Here is a 26,698-nt window from a genome sequence, read left to right on the forward strand (position 1 = left end):
ATAGTTTGTTTTGTGGATGTTAGTTTGTAGTGTAAGTCATGTGCATAATTTTTCAGGAAGAACAAGATCGACTTCAAGAAGCTTTGAAAGTAAAACTAGAGAAAGGAAAGGAGAGGGAGGAGAAAGATAGGAGACGTGACAGAGACAAGTAAGTAATTTTTGACTAATGTAAATGTTAGTTTAGGCATATCCTGGAAATATTACATCAACACTTTTGAAATGATTGTTGTATGTAATAGGAGCGCAGTGTTTATTCTGTCAACACTTGTAGGCCATTACGAGCTGCAGCTTTCTTTTATCTTGAATACGTCTGCTCGCATAGCATTTGATTGCCAACTATTCTGAGATATGCAAGAACAAATTCCAACTATTTTTGGTTTTGTATTTATAACTTTAAATAAACAAAATATGAATGTTTTGGAATGCATGGTGTATTGGGTAAGATGTGTTATTTATGATTAGAGCTGGGCCGATCACCTATTTTGCCGATCATGCCGATGCCGATCATCTGCTGCCGATCTTGCCGATCTTCTGAGCCGATTAGAGCCTTTCAAGTACCTCTGATTACACGTTGCTTTTGACGGATCACTATAAACGGTGAAATATTCCCAGACAAAACTACTTTTCATTGACATGATTACTTAAAAATCACATCATAAATTTCACGGACTAGCGATTATACAGGTAAGCCCGGAAGGTCTTGTCAAGCTTCTCAGACACCAGCGTGCAGCTGGGTTAAGGCCAAGGTCATGTGACGTAACATCTCCCGAGGCTTACTGCGCCTTGGCAGCAGATGGATAAAAATAGTAAACTCCCCATTATTCGTGTTCATTGGGACCCGCCGATGCCCGGATAATTGAAATTCTGTAAAAAAAAAAATAAACCTGGATAATCGGTTAACGGTAAGGGCCTTCAAATTGTTGTCTCGGCTTAAAAAAATACGGCACTGCCTAGCCATTAGTTCACGGTCATTTACAACAGCCGAAGAGAGAAAGATAAGATCGTGCTGACCTTGTACACATAAATTTTGGGTAGCACCCCACCCCCCTCCACCCCTTCGACCAGCCGAATGCCAGCCAGACACGTCACTCGCCAGGCGCCTGCCTGCGTTGGCGGGCGGAAAGTAACTCAGCAGCACGTGAAACAACATTCAAACAAACGTGAGACGGGAAGCAGAAGTCAGGACGTCCCCCTCAAGTTTAAAGAGTGACAAATGTGACAGCTGAAAGGAGGGGGGGGGGGGGCGGCGACACAAAGGGTCGGTACAAACAGCGTTGCAGAGTATGGCGGCCCACGCGATCGCTTGCAGTGTTTGCCGGCCGCCGGCCCACGTGACGTTAATTTTAAGCGCTGACAATTTTAGCTTCTCTTTTTTTTTCTGCACTTTTAAATCGTTCCGGATTATCCGATTCCCGTATTAGCGCGTCACGGATTAACGAGGTTCTACTGTGGGAATAAAAACTCTTCATCAACCAGGTTTTTATACAAAAGAAAGTTAAGCTCTATTTCTCGCTAAACAGTATAAGAATACCTATTAATTTCGCTAAACAAAACTTCAATAGGCCATATTTAGCGAGAAAAAACTAAATAGATGAATTCCCGAAGAGTAGTTGTTTACTAACCACGAAACTACTAGCGCCATTAATCCGTACGAATTCCGTCGCGCGACGCGCGTCACTCTAATCTCTGGCGTCACATAACCAACCTAACCAACCCAACAGTCGCCATTCGCCATTCCGGTAATATTAACCGTAAATGATAAACAAATACATAGTTTTCGGTTCGTAAATGATAAATAACTTTGAAAATAGTATAATGGAAAATTATTTTACCGAAAGTACCGTAAATATACTTGGAAATTGATACTTAGGTATGTAACTGTTCAATGTTTATAAAACTTACGCTATTTGTTTACTTTATTGGTATATTTTTTTCATGTGTGGTTAGTTTTAAATTATTAATTCCTATTATTTTTCGATGAATAATCAAATTTTCTTCCCGAAAAGTACCGTAAACAAACATGGAAAGTTGTTAGGTATAGGTAATTATTCAATGTTATAAGTTTGCAGTAGGAGACCAATGATCGGCTCCAATGATCGGCTACGTTTTGCCGATCATTATGATCGGCAAAATTAACAAAATCGGCCGATTATTACGATCGGGGATCGGCATCGGCCCAGCTCTATTTATGATAGTGATGACTGATGATGTAGGAAATTATTAAATTGTTAGGGATATGGCTACAATTCATTTTCCCTGGATTAGATAATGCAACCTAACATGTATAGTAATACAATTTTGATGGTATTTTGCAATGTTTCAGGTACAAAAAAAGGTTTTTGATAATTTTCTTCGTAATCTGCCTGCTGGATATAAGAAGTTAGTTTTTTTCTACTGCCTGGCATTTGACAAGTCATTTTTGAACCTAAGTGCAACAATATTGAATTAACAAAAGTTTGGGGTGTAAAATTAAAATAATAGAAAACATGCTATGCATTAAAACTTGATATAAAAGTGCCGCAAACCTGCTTTTTATATCATAGACCAGTTTATGGAATATAGAAATTATATTAGAATATAAACATGCAAGCTATTAACAATTTTTTGCTTTGTTTGATGTTAAAAAATAAAAAAAATAAATGGAAACTGTTGGCTACAGAAAAAAAATAGTGGAATATGTCCTATTAATTTATTTCTGGAGAAAATATAATGAAAAAAAAAATTGGTTGTCTGTAAAGTTGGTTTACGGACGATAGTTTAACTTGACAATGTAATAACAAAACATTGATGAAATGATTGCATACTTTATGAATAAAATTGAATCATTTTTATTTTAATAATAAAAGAATAAATACTTGAAATTATACTAGTAATCAGATTTTTAAAATGCAAGAATAATTAACCTTTATTGTCGAAATTGTTGTAATAAGCAAAGAAAATACATTAACTTTTCACTTCACTTTATAAACAGTCGAGTGGAAGAGGGATAGATGCGGCCCAAGCGTACAATGAGCATAACGGGACACAGCATAACGGAACAATGTGCGCAACGGGACACAGCGTAACGGAACAATGTGCGTAATGGGACACTTTTTTGTGCGTGCAGCCGGCGTTCATCGATTTATTAGACGTCACGTCAATAATATTTAAAATTTACAACCATTGTAAGAACATTAGAAACTTGAGTAAAATTTATGAAAAATTGCTAAAGCTAAGTCAATGTAAATAAAATATAGCAATTTGGAACCTTGATTAATTTAGATGGACTACGTGAGTAAATTTTCCGCAGTTTTAAGTGTTTTGATAGTGTAATATTCTGTCCACTGAACTCTTGTGTTTATTTGTGACTTGGCCATCAAGGTAGCGTGACGCACATCATGCAGGCTTGCTGCGACAATAGCACCGCCGGTACACACTCAGATGCTTAGGCTACTCTAGCAGTACAACTAATTGTGCTAGACTCTTTATAACTATACCGCCTTAAAGCTTAAGGAATAAGCAAAAACATTTATTCAAATGATTTTCACATTCGGTCCTTCATTTGTATAAATCGTAATTTTATTTCAGTTACGTATTAAATAACATAATTGATAACTTTATTGATTTATATTTCATCTGAAGTATTGAAATGTGAAATATTCTTAAAATTATTGTGTAAAATATCATTTTAAAAAGTTTTGGTATTTTTACTGAGAGAATACAATAAAAACTCCTTTAATAGGAAACATTTTAATGGATAACTGTAAGATGCTGTCATCTAGGACGTAAATGCATGTTTTCAGTGTGATGCACAGGATCTATGGCTGTAAACTTTTGGTATCTTATTAATAGAGACATGCAAAAGGTGTGTTTATTTTGTGATGAAAAGTGGTGTTATTTTCCCTTAAAATCGGTGTTATTTTTACCTAGAAGTGGGGTTATTATTTTTTTTTATTTTTACAATTTCAAGTGTAAGAAATATGAAGAGAACATTGTAATATAATTGCACCATCAATTGAAACATTATAAATTAAAATTACACAAATATAGGTTAAAAAGACACAAGTTTAAGAACTCAGATTCTAAATTAAGTCAACCCAATAATTTCAGAACCAAAGTACTTTGACACAACATTTAACTTTCAAATGAAAAAATAGCCATTGTAGCTCAATTTTCTTGTTTCAAATTAGTTCTCTTTTCAGTGAGAACATTATTGTATTGTAACAAGAAGCGTTCCGAATCAACGTTTGCACACAACATTCACACTGCTTCCAGGCACTTGTCAGAAAATTCAGGTTGTGAAAGTTTTAAAACTTGAAGTGCCTTCACTACATCCACACTGCTTTCCTTCATTTGTTTCTCAACTATCTGTTTTAACTCTCCAAAACCGGTGATCAGCTCCTGGCGGTCCATTTCTTTCAGAGTAGAAACTTTACACAACTTAGCAAGCAAAATAGGGCTCATGTCCGTAATCAAAATATTTTTTGGATTAAAGACAGTCAGTGTTTCAAAGTCAAGTCTGCTTGGATCTGCAGCCATCAAGCTGGTAAGCTTCACCAGAGATTTTTTAGACACTTGCACTACACTTATTTTCACAGCAGCTGCTTTCGTGGTGTTCATGTGGTTCAAAACTTGTTTTGTTTCGTCAAAAAAATGCACTCCTCCATGTTTGCGCTGCACCTTGGTGAGCTCACTATGCAAAATATGAGCGTTTGGCTAGCTCCAGTCTTCTAGCCTCGTTATTAAAGTATTTTCGGATTTAAAAAAAAAATTTTTAACACACATCGCCCAACTACGTATTTACCCTCGCATATAATCCACTATCACGAAATTCGCGCTCACGAAGTTTGGTGATTGCTTGAGGTTTCGGCATATTTTACACTTTCAAACCTATACTGAGAAATTTGAAGACGTTTTCTATCAAAAACTACAGTTTTTATAAAATAGTTGCACTGTATACAACATTTTTAAACAAAAATTATCATTCATAAAACGTAATTGTTAATTTTGTTTACTGTAAGAGAACAAAATGAAAACAGTTTGCACAGTCCATAGTACATGCAAGATGAACAGTTGTGCGTAATTTATAATTTGCTTCGCGACACAAGCGCTGTAACGCACAAAATATCCAACAAAATGGCCGTACATTACTCTTTGACTCTGTAAACGTGCCTTCGAGACATGAGCGTTTAGTGCACGAGTGCAGTTCGTCAAGAACGCGTCGTATCAAATAAATAATGAAATGTAAACATTGGCAAGTGTAGTCTTTACGTTGATGGTGTTATCAGTGGTGACAACGGCTATTTATTTACTTTTTTTAAGTTACCAAATGGCGGGAAAGTGTGGTTATTCGTGGTAAACAAACGTATTTCGCAAAAAAAATTCGCGGTATCAGAAATTATGTAAAAGTGAGGTTATTCGTGTTAAACTTACGAATTTCGCGTAAAAATTCGTTTTATCGTAAATGCAAAATTTGCATGTCCCTACTTATTAAGCAATGTTGACTCTAACGTAAAAATTCAGCTTTGGACAAATTTTTCACAGGTTTGTGCCTCTTTTAATCTTTGTTTCCTAGACTGTAGCCTCGGTTTTGTTATGACACGCGGTTTCTCATAATTCTCAGTTGTAGCTCTCTCTGGACAGAATACAGGCAAACAGTTACAAATCTTGCAAACACCACTCACTAAGGCGAAATGAAGCTCCTGACTGTCATAGGCTACCCGTCCTCGTTACCCTTCTGTACCTCTCCTTCCCGGCTGTCCTGGCGATCGACCAGCATATACGGAGACATGCACAGGTGGATGACCTAAAGCAGCTTTCACCGGGTTCCAAGAACTGACATTTGGCGCGCCAGGTACCGCACTTTACAAACAACTGTGGCCAGGTAGCTTGACTAATTGTAATTCAACCTAAAATTTGTTTTACGATTTTAATAATTGATGAGGATGAGAAAATTTAAAGTTTTTTTATGATATTGAGGCAAAGATAATGGTTTTGATCCATTTTTAATGTGTCAACTAATTGAAAACATTTAGATGTATCTCATTGAAATTGCCAAATTTGTCAGGAAATAATTAAACACATATTTAATTTTTTCAATGTTAAGCAATATAATGTTGTTATAAATCTTCAGAGTTTGAATCACCTACTAACCGTAATAATGTTAGTTTCAAAGTAAAAAAAAAAAATTATAAAGTATTTTCAAAATAATTAGTTTTTTTATAAAATATTAATTAATTTTTTGTTCTATTAAACTAAACATGTTTTAAAGTTAGTAAAATGGTTAAAAATTAGTACTTTTCCTTGGTACTTTTAATGCAGCAATCCCCTTAAGATCTATGCCACTGGCTGAGCAGGCATAGTACGATGGGGGAGTGGTGGTTGTGCTTCACTAGTGTTTATTATCTTGGTTTTTTATGATTTTTTTGGTAAATGATCAAAAGGAAGGGTAAGAACAACACCAAATTTAAGTTTGTGTTATTGGAACTGCCTATATTACATAATTTATTATTGACATGATCTGTGATTACAAACGCTACAAGGCTTACCAAGTGTTATTGGTGTTGTTGGATATGTTCTCTGTAGCTTGTAAGTAACATTAGTTAGTCTTAAGGCTCAGTCTCATATGCCATGTTGATTTTTTTAACTTTTTGTAATTTCTATTGTATAAGGGCTATTCAAAATTTTAATTCGATACCTCCCGTGCATTTGCTGTTCCGTCACTTTTATTTTCAACAAATGTTCATTTAGTGTAATATCATAGGTCTAAAAAGTTGCCCAAGTGATAATTACAAAGAATTGTGTACTTATTTGTAGTTTATGTACTGGCACATATAACGTGACTACTGAGTACAAAGATGTAATAAAATTAAAAACTAAATACATAATTTCTTCTTCTCATTAGGACATTATTTATATAAGCTAGTTCAATAAGTCTTTAATTATTATAAGAAGGTATTATGATTATGTTTGATGGTGTGAGTAATTTTGCATTTGGTAGTTCATTAAAATTTTTGACGTGACGTCTAATAAATCAATGAACGCCGGCTGCACGCACGAAAAAGTGTCCCGTTACGCTCATTGTATGCTTGCGCCGCATCTATCTCTCTTCCACTCGACTGTTTATAAAGTGAAGTGAAAAGTTAATGTGGTTTTCATTGCTTATCACAACAACAATTTCGGCAATAAAGGTTAATTATTCTTGCATTTTAAAAATCTGATTACTAGTATAATTTCAAGTATTTATTCTTTTATTACTAAAATAAAAATGATTCAATTTTATTCATAAAGTATGCAATCATTTCATCAATGTTTTGTTATGACGTCACGTTAAACTATCGTTCGTAAACAGACTTTACAGACAACCAATTTTTTTTAGGAGCATGTTAGGCTTCAGCTTTGCTTTTGTGTAATGAGTAGGGGTATGCACTTTTCGTGTTTATTTGTTCACAGAATTCGAGGTTATTTTTCTGGAAAATCTGTGTTATTTTTCTCTGAAAGGGAGGTTATTTTGACTACCAAAATGGTGAACAGTAATACCAATTTCATATCTCAAGTGTCGTGAAAATTGTTTTAACACTTAATACACACCAAATACCAACTACGTACTTAATATTAAAAAAAGATGACATTTAAAGAGGTATAATTAAAATTGAATGTCCAGTATTTGGAGAAGTATGAAGTCATTTCTGAATTGTTCACTTCAAACCATTGGCAAACTGCTTACTGTGATTTACTGCTTCAAAATTATTACAACACTTAATCAACACAGCAAACAATATTTAAAATGAAAGTTAACTTAAAATAAATGAATATCAATTAAAAACAACACAGTAAGTAGGCTACGCTCACTAAGTTATTCATACTTTCTGTTGCCCGTTTCTTATTTTTTTCACTACCAATATGCTTCGCACACGAGTCTTTGCGGTCACAGACACATTACGAAAACGACAGAAAATGGTTTTTTCATCGCTTGCATACAAATCGTGTTGTGAAAACTCTCCGGCCCGTTGTTTGGCAGTCACTACAGGTTTCGGCATTTTTGTCAACAAAAGTAATTACGGTAAATGAACACATTTTTGTTAAAAATACTTATTACTTCGGATAAGTATGTAGGCCTATGCCACATAAGTATTAGAGCACAACTACCACGCCACGCAAGTTCAATTCATACCGTTTACAAGTTTGCCGTATTCAACAACGCGCGGGCACGGCCGTAAACAGCTTTGTTTTGTTGTGACTTCGTGTGAGTGTGCGTGAGTGTGACTGCGCGTGCAGCCTACCGGCTGCCAGCTGCACTGCTGCTGCTGATTGCATCATTGTGTGAGCTCAGCGAGTAACGACGTGTTGTGTAGCTACTGCGTATAAGTTTGATGTTTTTGTGTACAAGTGTATCCAACTATACTCACGTCTTTGCTTACATCGTTCAAGTTATTCAAAACATTCAATTTCGCCTCTGTACATGTTTACACCGTTTTTCTTACCATAAATACTAAAAACATCGTCACATGTTCGCGTGTGAGAGGAAGCAGCGCATCGTACACTAGTTGAATTATGGCGGCCGTGTTGATTTACTAATTCTGCACTAGTTTAGGCCTACGTTAAGGACTTCGTCAGAAGTCCGTATTTTTAGCATAGTTTAATCAAATAGTTATGGATATCGGGTTTATTTGTTTTCAAACGTTAATATTCGCGTAAAAATAGTATCCTATAATGTGGATATCGGGTTTATTCATTTTAAACTGTTAAAATTCGCGTAAAAATGATTTTATTGCAAATTCGTGATTATTCGCTTTAAAATGTCCAAATTCGCGTAAAAATTGTTTTATCGCAAATGCGAATTTTGCATACCCCTAGTAATGAGTATAGTTTAAATACTTTTGAGTAAATATATATATATTTTTTTGATTTTTCAGTCTATATGTTTGCTATCTGCCTCTAATAAATAAATTTTACTCATCATGAAATGTGAATTGACTGTGAGGATGCCAGTACACTTCTGAATTTTGCAGGGTTTTGAGGCACTACCTCCAAAGCTTACCTTTTGTCATGATTATTTATTAAAGGCTCTCATTAATAAAAAAACATTAGACATAAAAAATTAAAAGTTGTTTTAGTTGAAATTTATTATCTATGCATTTTTTTAAATTTTAAATGATTTCTTTAAGGTTTGTGTGGACACTGTACCTTACATAAAAAAATTTGATTACAAGATAATATATATTTTTTTCTTTCAGGAAAAGCAGATCCCGTGATAAGGAGCATCATAGAGATCGTGACAGAGATAAAGATAGGGATAGGGACAGAGAGAAGGAAAAGGATAAAGACAGAGATAAAGATCGAGAGGGCAAAGATCGTGAAAAGGACAAAGATCGTGAAAAGGACAAGGATCGTGAAAAGGATAAGGATCGTGAAAAGGACAAGGATCGTGAAAAGGACAAGGATCGTGAAAAGGAAAAAGATCGCGAAAAGGACAAAGATCGTAACAGGGAGAAAGATCGTGACAAGGAAAAAGATCGAGACAGAGACAAAGGTAGAGACAGAGATAAAGATCGTGATAAAGAAAAAGACCATGACAGAGAAAAAGACAAAGAACGTAACAGAGAAAAAGGACGATGGGATAATCGTGAAAGAGGTAAAGAAAAGAGTAAAGACAAAGAATGTGAGAAGGAGAAGGAACGTATCAGGGAACATGGCAAAGATGTGGAAAGTGAGCAACATAAGGTTTCAGAAGCTGCCCCAAAGTCTCCAGAAAGGTAAGAAATATTTGCTACATTTTGATTTTGTCTCCATATTTTCACCTGTACTATATCACTGATAGTTAAAAATTTTTCATGCCTTTCAATGTTGCTGTAATATGTACCGCTTGCTGTAATTAACTTTTATCTTGTCCCAATACCAGCTGCAGGAATGGAATTGCTACTTTAAAAATGGTTTTATTTAAAATGGTATACTGTTTTTTGATGTGACGTCTAATAAATCAATGAACGCCGGCTGCACGCACGAAAAAGTGTACCGTTATGCACATTGTCCCATTACGCTGTGTCCCATTATGCTCATTGTACGCTTGCGCTGCATCTATCTCTCTTCCACTTGATTGGAACAACCATAGATTTGACTTTTTCGAGGCACAATAAACTTGAAACACTCACATTCGTTTCCTATATTTACTATCATCGTCCAATCAGAATAACACAGATTGGAAGAAGTTAAATAGCAAACTTGTATAGAGGTTATAGTTAAAATAATCTGTTCGTTGAAGTAATAAACATATTTGAATTAATGTGTGCAAATAAAAGTAAATTTATCAATTAAATTGTAGATTTAATTTCACTCCTTTGTATCCATACAAAATAGTGATAATTCAATAATTATGATTCAATTTTATTCATAAGAGTATGCAATCATTTCATCAATGTTTTGTTATGACGCCACGTTAAACTATCGTCCGTAAACCGACTTTACAGACAACCAATTTTTTTTTATGTAAATTCCTTGATAGTGTAGAAAGTACCACACACTTATTCAAAACTAAAAGTATAAGTGCTAGTATTGTCTGTTTTTTTTTACAAGTGATTGGTGTCCAAGTGTTTTATGTTTTCTTTTACTGAATGGTTTTGAAGTTGATTTTTTTGCTTGAATCATACTTTGATTTCACAAAAATTCTTTGGTGTAATAAAAAATATATTTAGAAGGTCCTGAGATTTTTTGACTAGAAATTTTTAAAAAAAGCATGATTAAAAATTATTATTGAATTAACTACAAGTTTCTTAATTTACAGATAACTAATACTGAAACTTGTTACAGTAAAAATCATTTCATTCAGTATTGTATGGGTTGACAAATTTTTAAAATCTGTCACCAATTGTGTCGCTCGCGTTCAGATTTTTTTGGGGTGGGTTTCAGCTGTTAACCTTGGCCACCAGACTGCATTACTGAGCTGTTGGCATTTTTAGTTCGCTCAGTGTTTATTGTTTGTTTCTGTTTTCATCTTACTACAGTTTATTTTGTGTTCTAGCAGGTTACATTTTAAATTGTGGTATTCACATTAAAACTGTATTGACTTTCGATAATCCAGTAAAATTGCTTAGTCAGCATTTTCATGGTCCCGGACGTGTCTGAAAGACCTTTCACTGTACTAGTATTCCTGTCGTTCTTCTCTTTAATCAACTCTGGAATCATTTTTAATTAATCTTTTAGCCGTAAAAGAAAACCATAGCATATATTTAAGTGTTAGCATTGGTTATGACATGGATTCAATCATTTAATTCATTTTGTATAGAGTAAAATCCCTATTCTATACACTAGTAGTGTGCTGCTTCAATGTTTCATTGAAAGATCACTGCTGTAGTGTATTGTAGACACAAGCAAAATCCTTATGACTTTTTTACTGGTACAACAACAGACACCATTACACAGCAGAAAAGTATACATTAAAGAAATACATAGTATACATTACAGAAAAGAATACATTATCAGATAAATAACAATTTGAGGTGTCAAAGCTTGATATTGCTACAGTTTGATGTTTGTGCCAACACAACTCTACCTGATTGTTAGTACGAGACAGTAAGGTCATGACAATATGTCCACATGTACAAAATAATACAAAAATATTGTTTGTTCCAAAAATGTAAACAGTTTTATGCGTATGTAAAAATACAAGAATTATTTACAAAAATTGGATCACAGTAAATTAATGTCATAATTGTGTTATTTGCTGATATAAAATATTATTGCCAAACTCCAAAAATTAGTTGTGAATTCATTAAATTTTTTAAATGTATAACAATAGAAAATTATTGTAATTAGAAGGTTCAAAAATTTATCTTTGTACAAGATAGCGCTGTTACTATGCTATTCTAAACTATTTGGATAGTTTTTGATTATATATGATTTTTTTACTATTAATATGTCTGTTTAAATTATGTGTCACTAAAATAATGCTTCACCATATGAATCAGTTGATGTCGCTGGGGCTGAGCCTGTTGGTGTGTGTTGAAGTCCCGGCTGCTCAGATGGGTCCATAACAGAGACATGGCAGTACCATGACTCATGCCAGTCATGAAAACTAGTGTAAAGAACACCACATACCTGTAGTACTGCTGTGGTTTACTTAACACTCCCACTAAAGCAAAATGGAAGAACATGCAGCCGGTTTTGTTTTCATATCACTAGCTAACCATAAGTACACCTTTCATTCTTTGAATGGTTCTTGCTATGGGGATATAGTTTTGGACAAAAGCCATTGCTGATTGCAGTGTATGTCATAACAAACATCAATAACAAACAAGAAACACACAGTAAACAAGCCAAAATAAAGCGATGTAAAAAAATTTAAAAACTCAACGACATCACAAATGCACATGCGAAATCAGCAATGTGACAAAACAGATATCCTAGACACCACAGCGTAGACAGCAAAGACAATACCATAAGCAACAGTTGCATGACAAAACAAATATTTTGGACGGTTCACCTGTCATTGGCCATGCAAGGATAGGGGGTGAAATGAATATACACCACCTGTTTTCCAGTATCCTCGATCAATCTGTTTGTGCCTGAGGACAGGAACAGATATCTGTTCTGAAAAGTCGCAAATGTTTTGTCTTCGGAAGCCTACTGTGTGCGTCTGTGCTGTCTTCATTGTGGTGTCCAGAATATCAGTTTTGTCGCACAACTGTTGCCCAAAGTGTTCGTCTGTGCTTACGTCGTTGTGGTGTCCAGAATATGTTTTGTCACATCGCTGGGTTCACTTGTGTGTGTCTGTGTTGTAGTGTTTTCTATTTTATATTTTTAGTATCATCGTTGGGTTATTCTGTTTGTCGTGTTGTCGAAAGTCATTTTCATATTTGTTTACCGTTCTTGTTGAGGTGAGAATTTTGTGAATTTTAATTTCATTAATACTAGCATAAATACCAATACATGTAAGATGAGAAATTTGATAGATTTCATTCCAAAACAATAATGTGAATGATTGAAAAATCTTAAATAATGTATAAATAATGAGAGGAAAAAGGAGGAAATATTATTCTGATCATTCTGTACAGCCAAAATTATATGGAAGTAAAGTGGGAAGGATGTCATGTGAATTAAAATGACATAAGCATGTTTTTTTTTTTTTCACAATTTCTTTAATGAAATGAAAAGGTGAGATTTCATAATGGTAAAATATAGCTCCAAATACACTAAAACGCGAGTTATAAAACCAATATTAACCCTTTCAATCTGGTGAAGTGGAGGGCTGGCCTGACCTTGGACACAGGGACCATGACTAACTAGCCATGACCCCTGTACGGGATACTCAATTTTTTTATATTAATTTACTTAATATTTTAATTTTACACTTGACAGTGGTAAAGAGGTTTTTTTTTAATTTTCTGATTTACTTTTTAATATAATTATTGTTGTCATCATCATTTTAGATCACATATTATTTTAAAAACTTAATTTAGTGTGATAAATTTTGAAGCATGGAGTGGCACATGTTGTCCATTGGATTCTTTGCAACAAACTTTAGTTTGCTTTACATTAGTGTGCACTTTGCACAAAACACATATCCTGTATCACTCATTTATCGGGAAGATGAGATTCTACTGTCAGTCTTGGTGAAAAGTCTGATCTTCTTCCTCCGCTTGATTATCTTCTTTCTATGTTGTACTTTTCCAAAATTTGCTCTATGATTTTCATTTGAAACTTAGCAAACGAAAATTGAAACAAATTTATTGTATAAACAATATAAATTGAAAACAATCATATCAATAATCATTGATTTATTGTAAACAAGTATGACATTTGGTTTAAGTTATTTTTTCTCCAGTTTTGTACTCAATTTTGGAAGTTTCAGTCATGTCTCCCGATGAAAATTTGAGCGAATATAAACTTATCTTTTGTCAAACCTGAAACAGATTGGAAAGTAAATTCTCCCTTTTTCAGCTTTTCAGCCACTTTAGGTATTTTTTTCCTGGTGTGAAGAACAGTCTTAATGCATTTGTTGACCGGTCATAAAGCCAACAAAATAATACTGGGCTGGTGTATCAGTTGTCACAGAAAAATGTATGTCCTTTTGTAAATATGGTTTTATTAGGCTTGCTACAATGTCACCAGAAATGCCAAGACCTTTTTTTTTAAATATCTGTAGGCGCTCCACAATACATAATAAAATCTAAAATATAATTGGTAAGAACATTACAGATAACAAATAGTTTCACTTCAAAATGGTTACTTTTTGCAGGAATATCCTTTTTTATTTTTGATCTGCCCTTGAACATAATCAGTGTCTTGTCAATGCAAAAATTTTCATATTGGCAGAAATGGTTTTTATACAGCTACCTAAACTGATTTATGTTTATTTGCACTTTGAGTAAATAATCAGCAATGCGATGCACTTACGATGAACGTCCGCACATCTTTCGAAACACACAGAAAAGTCGAGTTTCTAAACACCCAAGGGGCTAGAATAACTGGGTGTAAGGGTAATGGAAAGGAATGTGTAAAAAAAATTATTTATGACCATGCTGTCAGTCATCAGCCTAAAAGGGTAGTGCAGGCAATCGCCGAGTCGTTTGTCATGGCCCAGTGACGGGCCAGCTAATAAAATACGCTTGAAAAAGGTTGTAGTTAAACTGCTGAAAACTATAAACCACTGCTATCTAGCGGCTCCAGGAGTTATTAATGACTCATGAGACATTCGCGAGCTAGAACCAAGATCGAGCTTCCACAAGACTTATGGTAGTGAAGCAGAAAAAAAGCAGATAGTGACCAGACTGCTGTAGCAATCCACCGTCCGGCAGAGCAGGGAGAGCATAGACTGCTACAGCAGCAGTCCACTGGTCAGTGAGACCAGCCAGGTCTCGACTGCTGCACAAGTCGAATGGAATTATAGGTGTAGCATTGCAGAACCCTGCCATCCTAATTAAATAATTTTTCTTTTAAACTGTTTTTATGTATAGGTAAATATTAATAAGTCAATGTTTTTAGAGTGGTGTGTATGTTCTGAGATCAGTATAATCAGAATTTATGAATACTAGTATATGTTATTTTCATTTGCTATGTTTTTAAGAAGGTATTTTGTATTTTATTAGACATTTTTAATCATTACTATTTTTTTTGTAATTATTCTCAAATAAGTCGCTGTACTAGATATTTGCCTGCTTAGGCCTACTTTTTCAGGTTAATTTCAATAATTTTAATTTGGTAAAGTAATTTGTATTATAATTACCATTTGTAATGTTCATTTAACGTGTGGAATGGTTCTAGAACAAGGGACAGTGGCTAGTGTGAGTGAGAAAGAAACAGTGCTTCCCCGCCAACCGAGATAAGCTGTAATTCTCCACTGGTCATGGGAAAGGTGTGATAACTGCTCTCTCACGGTGTGGGAGAGAGAACGAGAATGGGAGTCCCCGATTTCGAGGTGAAATTGAAAAGAGACTGATCAGGGGAAGCCCAGAGTTCTGTGTGTAAAAGATCTTTTCATGTGTTGTAACTTGTTCTGTAATTGGCTGATATCTGTAGCGTGAATGAAGAGTGCGTGTGATTGGTCGGTGAGGTCAGGTGATTTCTCCTCCCTGCGTGGAGAAGAGGGTGACCAGACTTCACCAGTCGTCTGTCGAACGCTGGACAAGTAGGTCGCGTTCGATGGCTTCTCGCTAAATTATAATGTAATTTTACGAAGAGGTAATTTCACGTTGGTGGTCGGAGCCAGGCCTAGTATTGAATCAACATAATTTTTTTATATATTTCGTTTTGGGGATAGTTAGAAATTACGGCCACCTTCGTAGGCGATTTGGCTCGGGGCGAGATTCGTTTTCGCTGGGTGCGGCCCTGTTAGAGGTCGCACCATTCTTCTTGTACTTGCAGTAAAACATTACTGAAGGACTTAATCGACGTTATTATTTTATTATTAAATCTCATCAAGCGAGCTACCAGCAGTTTTTCGACGGGCAGATATATGTGTGAAACGAGTGAATGAAACATTGAAAGTGTTCTGGTTTTTTCGGTGCATCCTAATTGGAAAGAATAAAACAAAAACTACAATCAACGTTTTAAATCTTTTTATTTTGTAAGTAACGAACCGTTATATTTGGCGCCCGGCCGCGCGGCTTGAATTTGGACACGACCCTGAGATTGAGACGGACATTTTCGGCAATAAATATAAAATGTAAACATTTTTAAAACAATTCGTGACTACGATAACCTGAAAGAACAAAAATTTACGACTAATATTAAACAGTTGAGAAGAAAACGGCGAAGTATTTCCGGAACTGTCGGCGCAGCTGAGCGACGAATGCGGCGAAAGTTGACTGGCTGCTGCAGCGAGTGAAGAGTTCCAGAGACGGCGGAAAGCGGTACATCGCGGGACAGAGCGACCCAAGGCACCATGGAACTTCAGGCCTGTCTCAACGAGGGACTTCAGGACCTCGACCAGACATCGAGATCGTCACTTCGCGGGACATCGCGGGATTAATCGCCGAAAATAGCAAGTCAAAAGTAATGGAACTAAATTGATTGTTTACATTGTTTTTCTTTTATTTTGAACATTCAAATAAGATTTGTGTTAAAATTGTTGTAATTTGTATATTTCATTATGATGATTAGTAGCTCAGTTGAGGTTATGGGGGGGTCAGACCAAATTATGCAATTACTATTGTCAATGAACCAGAAAATGGAACAGGGGCAGCAGGAAATGAAACAGGGGCAGCAGGAAATGACAAATAGAATTGAACAGGTACAACAAAAAATGAAACAGGGACAACAGGATCTTACTCTAAAATTAGAACAGGGTCTAGCACAAAACCAGCAGGAAATAAGACAAGGAATGTCACAGATGAAGGATGAAATTATTAAACATATCCAGCAGGAGTTAGGAAATATAGAGGGTAAACTGGATGTACAAACTGAGGTAAACGAGGAAATTCACACTTGTAAACAAAGGGTTGAAAGCTGTGAATCACAAGTGGAAAGGGAACCAACTAATGTAGAAAATTGTGAAAGGGAAATAATAGTGTCAGAAGAAAATGTTGAAGGTATTGGGCATAATGTACATGAACAGGTAAACATTGAGAATAAATGTGAAAAATTCCGAGATGAGGGAAACAGGGAATGTTTGGACAATGTAGTTGAAAAAATTAGTAAATTCAGAGGTAATACACACAGGATCAGGAGTTGGTGTAAACAGATGAAAAGAGTGGAGAATGAGATGAAAGCATTCTCAAATACACTTAAGGATGAATTTGATAAGGAAGTATTCAGTGAATTGAGTTTGACAGATTGCGGAGAAATGATAAAAGGGAGATTTTGTCAAAATGTAAGCAGTAATGTACGAAAATGTGGGTTGTGTATGCCGAATAGTATACAAACTAAAATTTTCACACTGATTCATGTGAGAGAAACTGTGCGAACTATTCAGAGGTTTTGTGTATGGAAGCATGGGTACAGAACTATCGCTGAGATAGTAAACAGTTTTTTGTTCTGTTCAAAGGCAGAAGAAATGAGTAGTAAAGGTACAGGAGTGATGCAAAATCTGGAAACAGTGTGTGTTGACTTGTTTGGCCCACTGCCAAGATGGAAGGGTAGAGTCAAAACAAGTTTTGTGGTGTTTGATGTTTTTTAAATTTTATGCATTTTTTTTTGCCAATTTTTGTAAATGTTTTTCAGATTTTTTATTTTTTGAATTGTATACTTTTAATAATGATTGGTATTTTGTAGAGTTTTTGTATTTTTTGAAGAATAGTTATAGTATAATATAGGAATGTATATGTAAGATTTATGACTGCAAGTTTTTGAGATGAATAAGGTTTTTTAAAGAGAAGGAAGGTTATACACATAAATTTTTAAGATAAATAACTATTTTTAATGTGAATGTTTTTCTGTTTTAGAAAATAACTATGATAATATATATATAAATTCTTTGAGTACACAGTTACTAAAATGCTTTACATTGTGAGAATTTCATTGCACTTGGGTAATGTTTTGGTTGTTTAATGTTATGTCTCATGGGAAGATGTTAACTGAAATTTATTATGAGTTATGTTTTTGGGAAAAGACATAATTTTGAAATAGTTAAAAATTTTTAAATGAAAATGACACATATTGTTTGTTGTGGATTGAATGACAGGGTGACAACATCCTATATTAAAGGTATGAAGTGTTATGCTAAACGTTAATGAATAACAGTCGTCGAGTTTTGAAGCTGCAGAAGCAGTTGTGTGTTCATAATGGCCAGAGTTTAGGTGAATTTTTTGTATTGTCCTAAATAAGCAGCAGATGTTTTGTTTTTGTGTGTGAGGCAGCTGGGGGGCCAGGAGGTTAATTTTAAATATGTTTGCCGGCATGGAGTCCGATGTTTTTTTTTTTTGCAAGGGTGCGTCCCTTCTCCTTGGTTGCTCCCACCCCTCATCAAGGTTAATTTTATGTGCTGTTGTTGCTGAAAGGGGAGATATTGTTTGAAACCTAAGAAAGGGCATTGGTTCATGTAATTTGTTTTTGAAGAATAGAAACATACGATTGTATCTTAATGAAGTGTTTGTCATGCCATGACTGTAGAATTGAAAATTGTTGTTTATGGAAAATTAAGAGAGGTATGTAAAGATTAAAATTTGATGTGTAATGACAAGTGCAGTGTATATTTGTGTATAGCTTAGTATAATTTTTTTTGTTTTAAATTTCGATAATAGGTTAGCCGAGCTGACTAGCAGCTAAAAGGGTTGTAATTGAGCGCCCCTTACCTTTCGGCTAGCTCAGGAGTTAGGAAGGAATGATAGAGGAGGTTGGAAAAACTTTATGTAATTTGTGGCTATATTTTTTTTGGGTAATAGGTTGGCCGAGCTGACTAGCAGCTAAAAGGGTTGTAAATGAGCGCCCCTTACCTTTCGGCTAGCTCAGGAGTTAGGAAGGAATGATAGAGGAGGTTGGAATAACCTTGGTGTATTTTGTGTGTATTTTTTATGTGTAAAAGGTTAGCAGAGCTGAATAGCAGCTAAAAGGGTTATAATTGAGCGCCCCTTACCTTTCGGCTAGCTCAGGAGCTAGGAATGAAGATGAAGAGAGTTGGAAGGACAGTGTGTATTTTTTATGTGTAATAGGTTAGCCGAGCTGACTAGCAGCTAAAAGGGTTGTAATTGAGCGCCCCTTACCTTTCGGTTAGCTCAGGAGCTAGGAATGATGGAGGAGGAAGTTGAAGGAAATGTGGATAATTTTTATGTATGATGATAATGTTGTTTTTGTGTATTTTTTATATTATAGTTAATGATACAAAAAAATGTAAGTGAATAATGTCAACAAATGGAAATGCAGTGTGTTGATACAGAATTAAGTTTGGGTGTATTTTGGTGTAAATATTATAAGGTTGTGTAACATTTTAATAAGAAAGTTTGAATATGATAAGTGATGATGTAGTGGGTTATAAAAAAGTTTTTAAAGTTTTACATACTTATGTTTTTTTAGAGTTGTATTTGTTGCCACACTGGAAAGTTTACTATGTGAGTTTCAGTGTCTTAGGAAGTTGATGCATCTGTTCAGAAGTTAGTATTTCTTGGGTTATCAATGTTGAGCAGACCAGTTCTAATTTTGAAATAAGTGTTATACAGAGGTTGAAGTTAATGATAGTGGTATTGTGAAGATGCATAGAAAATTATAATTTTAGAATTTTAGAAGTTGGTTTTTTGGATGGAATTTAGGAAAATTTTGTGTCAACAGTTTTGAAGTGATAGTGTTGTCAAGTTTTTGTTAGTGCAGATATGAAGAGTGGAGATATTGGTGGATTTGTGGGTTAAAGTGGTTGTTCCAGGGGATTTGAGGAGTTTATCATGAGCAGCAGAGAGTAACAGTAACAATGGTTTTTAAAGGGTTTTAAAGGAGATAATTTGTTTTGAGGTTATTTGTCGTCGTCATTGAGGTTGGAAGTTTTTATCGTCGTTGAGAAGTTTTATCGTCGTCAAGGTGGTCATGGAGACGTAATTCCTGGAGCTTAAGATTTTCGTCGTCATTGAGGTAGTTATGGAGTTTATTGCAGCTGGTGTTGAGGTTTCCACAGTTGTAAAAGTAAGTTGTTCAGAGTTTTTTTTTGTTGTTATTGAAGATTCTTCGTTGACCAGGGGGTGTCTGTTTGAAGCTTATAGAGAAACCAGTTTCAAAGTGATTTATATTTTGCACTGACGAGAGAGAGATAACCGTTTGTGAAGAGTTGTTGACACTTTGTAATAAGAGGTATGTTTTCAAATTTTTGGCTTTTTAACAAAAGAATTGAGGTTGTTGCAGTTTTTAAGTAACGGCATTTTGTATTTCTATATAAATAAGGGTTTTAATTACTGGATGCATTTATTTCTCAGGATGTTTGTATTTATTTTGTACAGATTAGTTTTTTCACTTTTGTAACTTTTCAATTAAATGTAGTGTTAATTTAATTGAAAAGTTGGGGGGGTTATGTAGCATTGCAGAACCCTGCCATCCTAATTAAATAATTTTTCTTTTAAACTGTTTTTATGTATAGGTAAATATTAATAAGTCAATGTTTTTAGAGTGGTGTGTATGTTCTGAGACAGTATAATCAGAATTTATGAATACTCGTATATGTTATTTTAATTTGCTATGTTTTTAAGAAGGTATTTTGTATTTTATTAGACATTTTTAATCATTACTATTTTTTTTGTAATTATTCTCAAATAAGTCGCTGTACTAGATATTTGCCTGCTTAGGCCTACTTTTTCAGGTTAATTTCAATAATTTTAATTTGATAAAGTAATTTGTATTATAATTACTATTTGTAATGTTCATTTAACGTGTGGAATGGTTCTAGAACAAGGGACAGTGGCTAGTGTGAGTGAGAAAGAAACAGTGCTTCCCCGCCAACCGAGATAAGCTGTAATTCTCCACTGGTCATGGGAAAGGTGTGATAACTGCTCTCTCACGGTGTGGGAGAGAGAACGAGAATGGGAGTCCCCGATTTCGAGGTGAAATTGAAAAGAGACTGATCAGGGGAAGCCCAGAGTTCTGTGTGTAAAAGATCTTTTCATGTGTTGTAACTTGTTCTGTAATTGGCTGATATCTGTAGCGTGAATGAAGAGTGCGTGTGATTGGTCGGTGAGGTCAGGTGATTTCTCCTCCCTGCGTGGAGAAGAGGGTGACCAGACTTCACCAGTCGTCTGTCGAACGCTGGACAAGTAGGTCGCGTTCGATGGCTTCTCGCTAAATTATAATGTAATTTTACGAAGAGGTAATTTCACGTTGGTGGTCGGAGCCAGGCCTAGTATTGAATCAACATAATTTTTTTATATATTTCGTTTTGGGGATAGTTAGAAATTACGGCCACCTTCGTAGGCGATTTGGCTCGGGGCGAGATTCGTTTTCGCTGGGTGCGGCCCTGTTAGAGGTCGCACCATTCTTCTTGTACTTGCAGTAAAACATTACTGAAGGACTTAATCGACGTTATTATTTTATTATTAAATCTCATCAAGCGAGCTACCAGCAGTTTTTCGACGGGCAGATATATGTGTGAAACGAGTGAATGAAACATTGAAAGTGTTCTGGATTTTTCGGTGCATCCTAATTGGAAAGAATAAAACAAAAACTACAATCAACGTTTTAAATCTTTTTATTTTGTAAGTAACGAACCGTTATATAGGGTTAAAAAATAAACAGACTTACGCAATACTACTGTTGAAATTTCAAAACTAAATAGTTTTGTTAATAATGAAATCTTATCCACAACCACATATTTCTGTGCATATTGATGAAGTAGAAATATTAGGCATTAATCATATACTTAATCTTACAGTGGTACAATATCAGCACTATCCTGTAATTTGTATGAAAAAACATTTTTTTTATATTTATCTCTACAGTAACAACACTTTCTATGGGTTGGTTGATTATTAAAATGTGATTTTATTTATATACCTAATTTTTTTTGTGTCAATTTGCATTTAGGACTACTTAAAGCATGCTCCCATTCAGCAAAAATTTTAGATACTTTTCAGAAATGTATCTTTACTTTACTGAAATTTCGTAGAAACTACACCAAAATTTCCCAAAATTTTGTTTAAAACTATGTCTATCATCTTATTTACATTTATTCAATTTTATAGGAACCTAAATTATATTTAAGAACCTAAATGAATTAGTATTCTACTACTTTTATTGACCCACATAAAAAAAATCCTCTATACTATAACCTTTTACACTTAACTTAAGAACATAATCAAAGCAAAATAAACTTACTTAATTTTTTTTAAGAACTTAAAGAACGCAAACGAATATGAAAACTACGTATTACGAAAATACATACGCAAACCAACTACAAAATTAATGACAACAATGGTATTTTATGTATGATTCACAAAAACAAACAAAAATCTTATGGAAAAAAAATTGTACTGAGATTGTTTGTTATTACAAAATAAACAAAAGGAGTTACTCTTCTCAGGTACCTAGCTAATATCCAAGTTTACAACAAATAATAATGACGTAATAACATCTAACTAAATTCAAAAGTAATCTACTTTTGACGAATGAAATAAAAACAATGACCCAAGTAAAGAAAAAAAAAGTATTTAATAACCTAACCCAAAAACTTAGTTATTTGTATTTCACGAAGAACATTAATTAAATAAAAAAAATTGTGTAAGCAAATCGAATTGTAATCAATTTACAGAGAATAATAATGAATTTGCAGCGGAAAAAATCAGTATTCGCATGCGTGTGTCACAGTCGTCTGCCCTCACATGTCTGCCCATTTAGGTAAGCACACTTAGACATATTTTCCCACCTACACCGCGCAGTAGCACGCAGCGTTCCCCCCCCCCCCCCCTCTCGCGGCTGCACAGCGCTCATTGTGTACGGTAGTGGTGCTTGGCAAGTTTCTTACTCACGTTAACTTCAGTTTCACATTTTGTAATGACTCCGTAAATGTTACATCAGTACAAGTTTCGAGTATACTTAGTGTCTTTTGGCATATGAAAATGCAGTCATATGTGAGCTTTTTTTCTTTCATTGTATCACCTGCTGTGATGTATTACTGCTGGTTGATAGACATAGTTTGAAACAAAATTTGGGAAATTTTGGTGTAAATTCTACTAAATTTCAGTAAAGTTACATTTCTGAAAAGTATCTAAAAATTTTGCTGAATGGGAGCATGCTTTAAGTAGTCCTAAATGCAAGTTGACACAAAAAAAAATTAGGTATATAAATAAAATCACATTTCAATAATCAACTAACCCATAAAAAGTGTTGTTACTGTTCAGAGATAAATATAAAAAAAAAATGTTTTTTCATACAAATTACAGGATAGTGCTGATATTGTACCACTGTAAGATTAAGTATATGATTAATGCCTAATATTTCTATTTTATCAATATGCACAGAAATATGTGGTTGTGGATAAGATTTCATTATTAACAAAACTATTTAGTTTTGAAATTTCAACAGTAGTATTGCGTAAGTCTGTTTATTTTTTAACCCTATAATTCCATTCGACTTGTGCAGCAGTCGAGACCTGGCTGGTCTCACTGACCAGTGGACTGCTGCTGTAGCAGTCTATGCTCTCCCTGCTCTGCCGGATGGTGGACTGCTACAGCAGTTTGGTCACTATCTGCTTTTTTTCTGCTTCACTACCATAAGTCTTGTGGAAGCTCGACCTTGGTTCTAGCTCGCGAATGTCTCATGAGTCATAAATAACTCCTGGAGCCGCTAGATAGCAGTGGTTTATAGTTTTCAGCAGTTTAACTACAACCTTTTTCAAGCGTATTTTATTAGCTGGCCCGTCACTGGGCCTTGACAAACGACTCGGCGATTGCCTGCACTACCCTTTTAGGCTGACGACTGACAGCATGGTCATAAATAATTTTTTTTTCACATTCCTTTCCATTACCCTTACACCCAGTTATTCTAGCCCCTTGGGTGTTTAGAAACTCGACTTTTCTGTGTGTTTCGAAAGATGTGCGGACGTACGTGTAAGTGCATCGCATTGATGATTATTTGCTCAAAGTGCAACTAATCATAAATCAGTTTAGGTAGCTGTATAAAAACCATTTCTGCCAATATGAAAATTTGTGCATTGACAAGACACTGATTATGTTCAAGGGCAGATTGAAGATAAAAAAGTATATTCCTGCAAAAAGTAACTATTTTGAAGTGAAACTATTTGTTATCTGTAATGTTCTTACCAATTATATTTTAGATTTTATTATGTATTGTGGAGCGCCTACAGATATTTAAAAAAAAGGTCTTGGCATTTCTGGTGACATTGTAGCAAGCCTAATAAAACCATATTTACAAAAGGGACATACATTTTTCTGTGACAGCTGATACACCAACCCAGTATTATTTTGTTGGCTTTATGACCGGTCAACAAATGCATGTAAGACTGTTCTTCACAACAGAAAAAAATGCCTAAAGTGTCTGAAAAGCTGAAAAAAAAAAGAATTTACTTTCCAATCTGTTTCAGGTTAGACAAAAGATAAGTTTATATTCGCTCAAATTTTCATCGGGAGACATGACTTGAACTTCCAAAATTGAGTACAAAACTGGAGAAAAAATAACTTAAACCAAATATCATACTTGTGTACAATAAATCAATGATTATTGATATGATTGTTTTCAATTCGTATTGTTTATACAATAAATTTATTGCAATTTTCATTTGCTAAGTTTCAAATGAAAATCATAGAGCAAATTTTGGAAAAGTACAACATAGAAAGAAGATAATTAAGCGGAGGAAGAAGATCAGACTTTTCACCAAGGCTGACAGTAGAATCTCATCTTCCCGATAAATGAGTGATACAGGATATGTGTTGTGTGCAAAGTGCACACTAATGTAAAGCAAACTAAAGTTTTTTGTAAAGAATCCAATGCAACACTATGTGCCACTCTATGCTTCAAAATTTATCACACTAAAATAAGTTTTTAAAATAATATGTGATCTAAAACGATGATGATAAAAATAATTATATTAAAGTAAATCAGAAAATTTACAAAAAACCTCTTTACCATTGTCAAGTGTAAAATTAAAATATTAAGTAAATGAATATAAAAAAATTGAGTATCCCGTACAGGGGTCATGGCTAGTTAGTCATAGTCCCTGTGTCCAAGGTCAGGCCAGCCCTCCACTTCACCAGATTGAAAGGGTTAATATTGGTTTTATAACTCACGTTTTAGTGTATTTGGAGATATATTTTACCATTATGAAATATCACCTTTTCATTTCATTAGGGAGCCTATTTAAAGAAATTGCGAAAAAAAAAAAAATGCTTATGTCAGTTTAATTCACATGACATCCTTCCCACTTTACTTCCATATAATTTTGGCTGTACAGAATGATCAGAATAATATTTCCTCCTTTTTCCTCTCATTATTTATACATTATTTAAGATTTTTCAATCATTCACATTTTTGTTTTGGAATGAAATCTATCAAATTTCTTATCTTACATGTATTGGTATTTATGCAAGTATTAATGAAATTAAAATTCACAAAATTCTCACCTCAACAAGAACAGTAAATAAATATGAAAAATGACTTTCGACAACACGACAAACAGAATAACCCAACGATGATAATAAAAATATAAAATAGACAACACAACAACACAGAGACACACAAGGTAAACCATGCGATGTGGCAAAACATATTCTGGACACCACAATGAAGACAGCACAGACGCACACAGTAGGCTTCCGAAGACAAAACATTTGCGACTTTTCAGAACAGATATCTGTTCCTGTCCTCAGGCACAAACAGATTGATCGAGGATACTGGAAAACAGGTGGTGTATATTCATTTCACCCCCTATCCTTGCATGGCCAATGACAGGTGAACCGTCCAAAATATTTGTTTTGTCATGCAACTTTGCTTATGGTGTTGTCTTTGCTGTCTACGCTGTGGTGTCCAGGATATCTGTTTTGTCACATTTCTGAGTTTGCATGTGCATTTGTGATGTCGGGTTATTCTGTCTGGCACTGTGTTGTCCAAATTAGTTATTTGTATTCACTGTTCTTGTTGCTACTGACTCGTTAGCCCACCGTGTCCATCTGTGCTGTAATAATTTTTTGACTAATTCCATCCACAAATATTGCTTATGTTTTAAATTTTTTTACATGGCTTGATGTTTCTTGTCTGTTATTGATGTTTGTTATGACATACACTGTAATCAGCAATGGCTTTTGTCCAAAACTATATCCGCATTGCAAGAACCATTCAAAGAATGAAAGGTGTATGGTTAGCTAGTGATATGAAAACAAAACCGGCTGCATGCTCTTCCATTTTGCTTTAGTGGGAGTGTTAAGCAAACCACAGCAGTACTACAGGTATGTGGTGTTCTTTACACTAGTTTTCATGACTGGCATGAGTCATGGTACTGCCATGTCTCTGTGATGCAGAAAACTTACATGTATCCAAAATAACTTCAAAATATTAGCCCCAAGCAATTAATCAAGTTTATTTGTGTATTAATCTATGAATTAAAACGGCAACTTAATTTTTGATAGCATATTGATTGCACTACCAATATTGTTTGTAAAACAAACATGAATTTTTTTGTGGTTTTGATCTAGAAAGGCATGATTTTTTTTTTTACAAAACTTAATTAGAGGGTTATTTCTAGGTAGTATTTGTCTATATTGTTAATTAGTTTAATAATAGTTACAATGTTAATGTCAAGTTTTTAAATTAGATGCATTAAAAATGCACATTTCACAATAATAGATGCTAATTTACAAAATACATAAGA

The 26,698-nt window shown here is 34.5% G+C and overlaps 1 protein-coding gene across 2 annotated transcripts in view; it reads left to right on the forward strand.

Moving 5' to 3' along the window:
- Positions 1-26,698, forward strand: part of LOC134529502 (serine/arginine repetitive matrix protein 1-like) — a 155,697-nt gene that overhangs the window by 26,965 nt on the left and 102,034 nt on the right. For both annotated transcript variants that reach the window (XM_063363651.1, XM_063363652.1), the window contains exons 6-7: positions 57-148; positions 9,216-9,734. In XM_063363651.1, the coding sequence (XP_063219721.1) occupies positions 57-148; positions 9,216-9,734 (611 nt within the window). The remainder of the gene's footprint in view (positions 1-56; positions 149-9,215; positions 9,735-26,698) is intronic.

Source organism: Bacillus rossius, chromosome 2, assembly GCF_032445375.1.
Source record: "Bacillus rossius redtenbacheri isolate Brsri chromosome 2, Brsri_v3, whole genome shotgun sequence".
NCBI classification, from domain to species: domain Eukaryota; kingdom Metazoa; phylum Arthropoda; class Insecta; order Phasmatodea; family Bacillidae; genus Bacillus; species Bacillus rossius.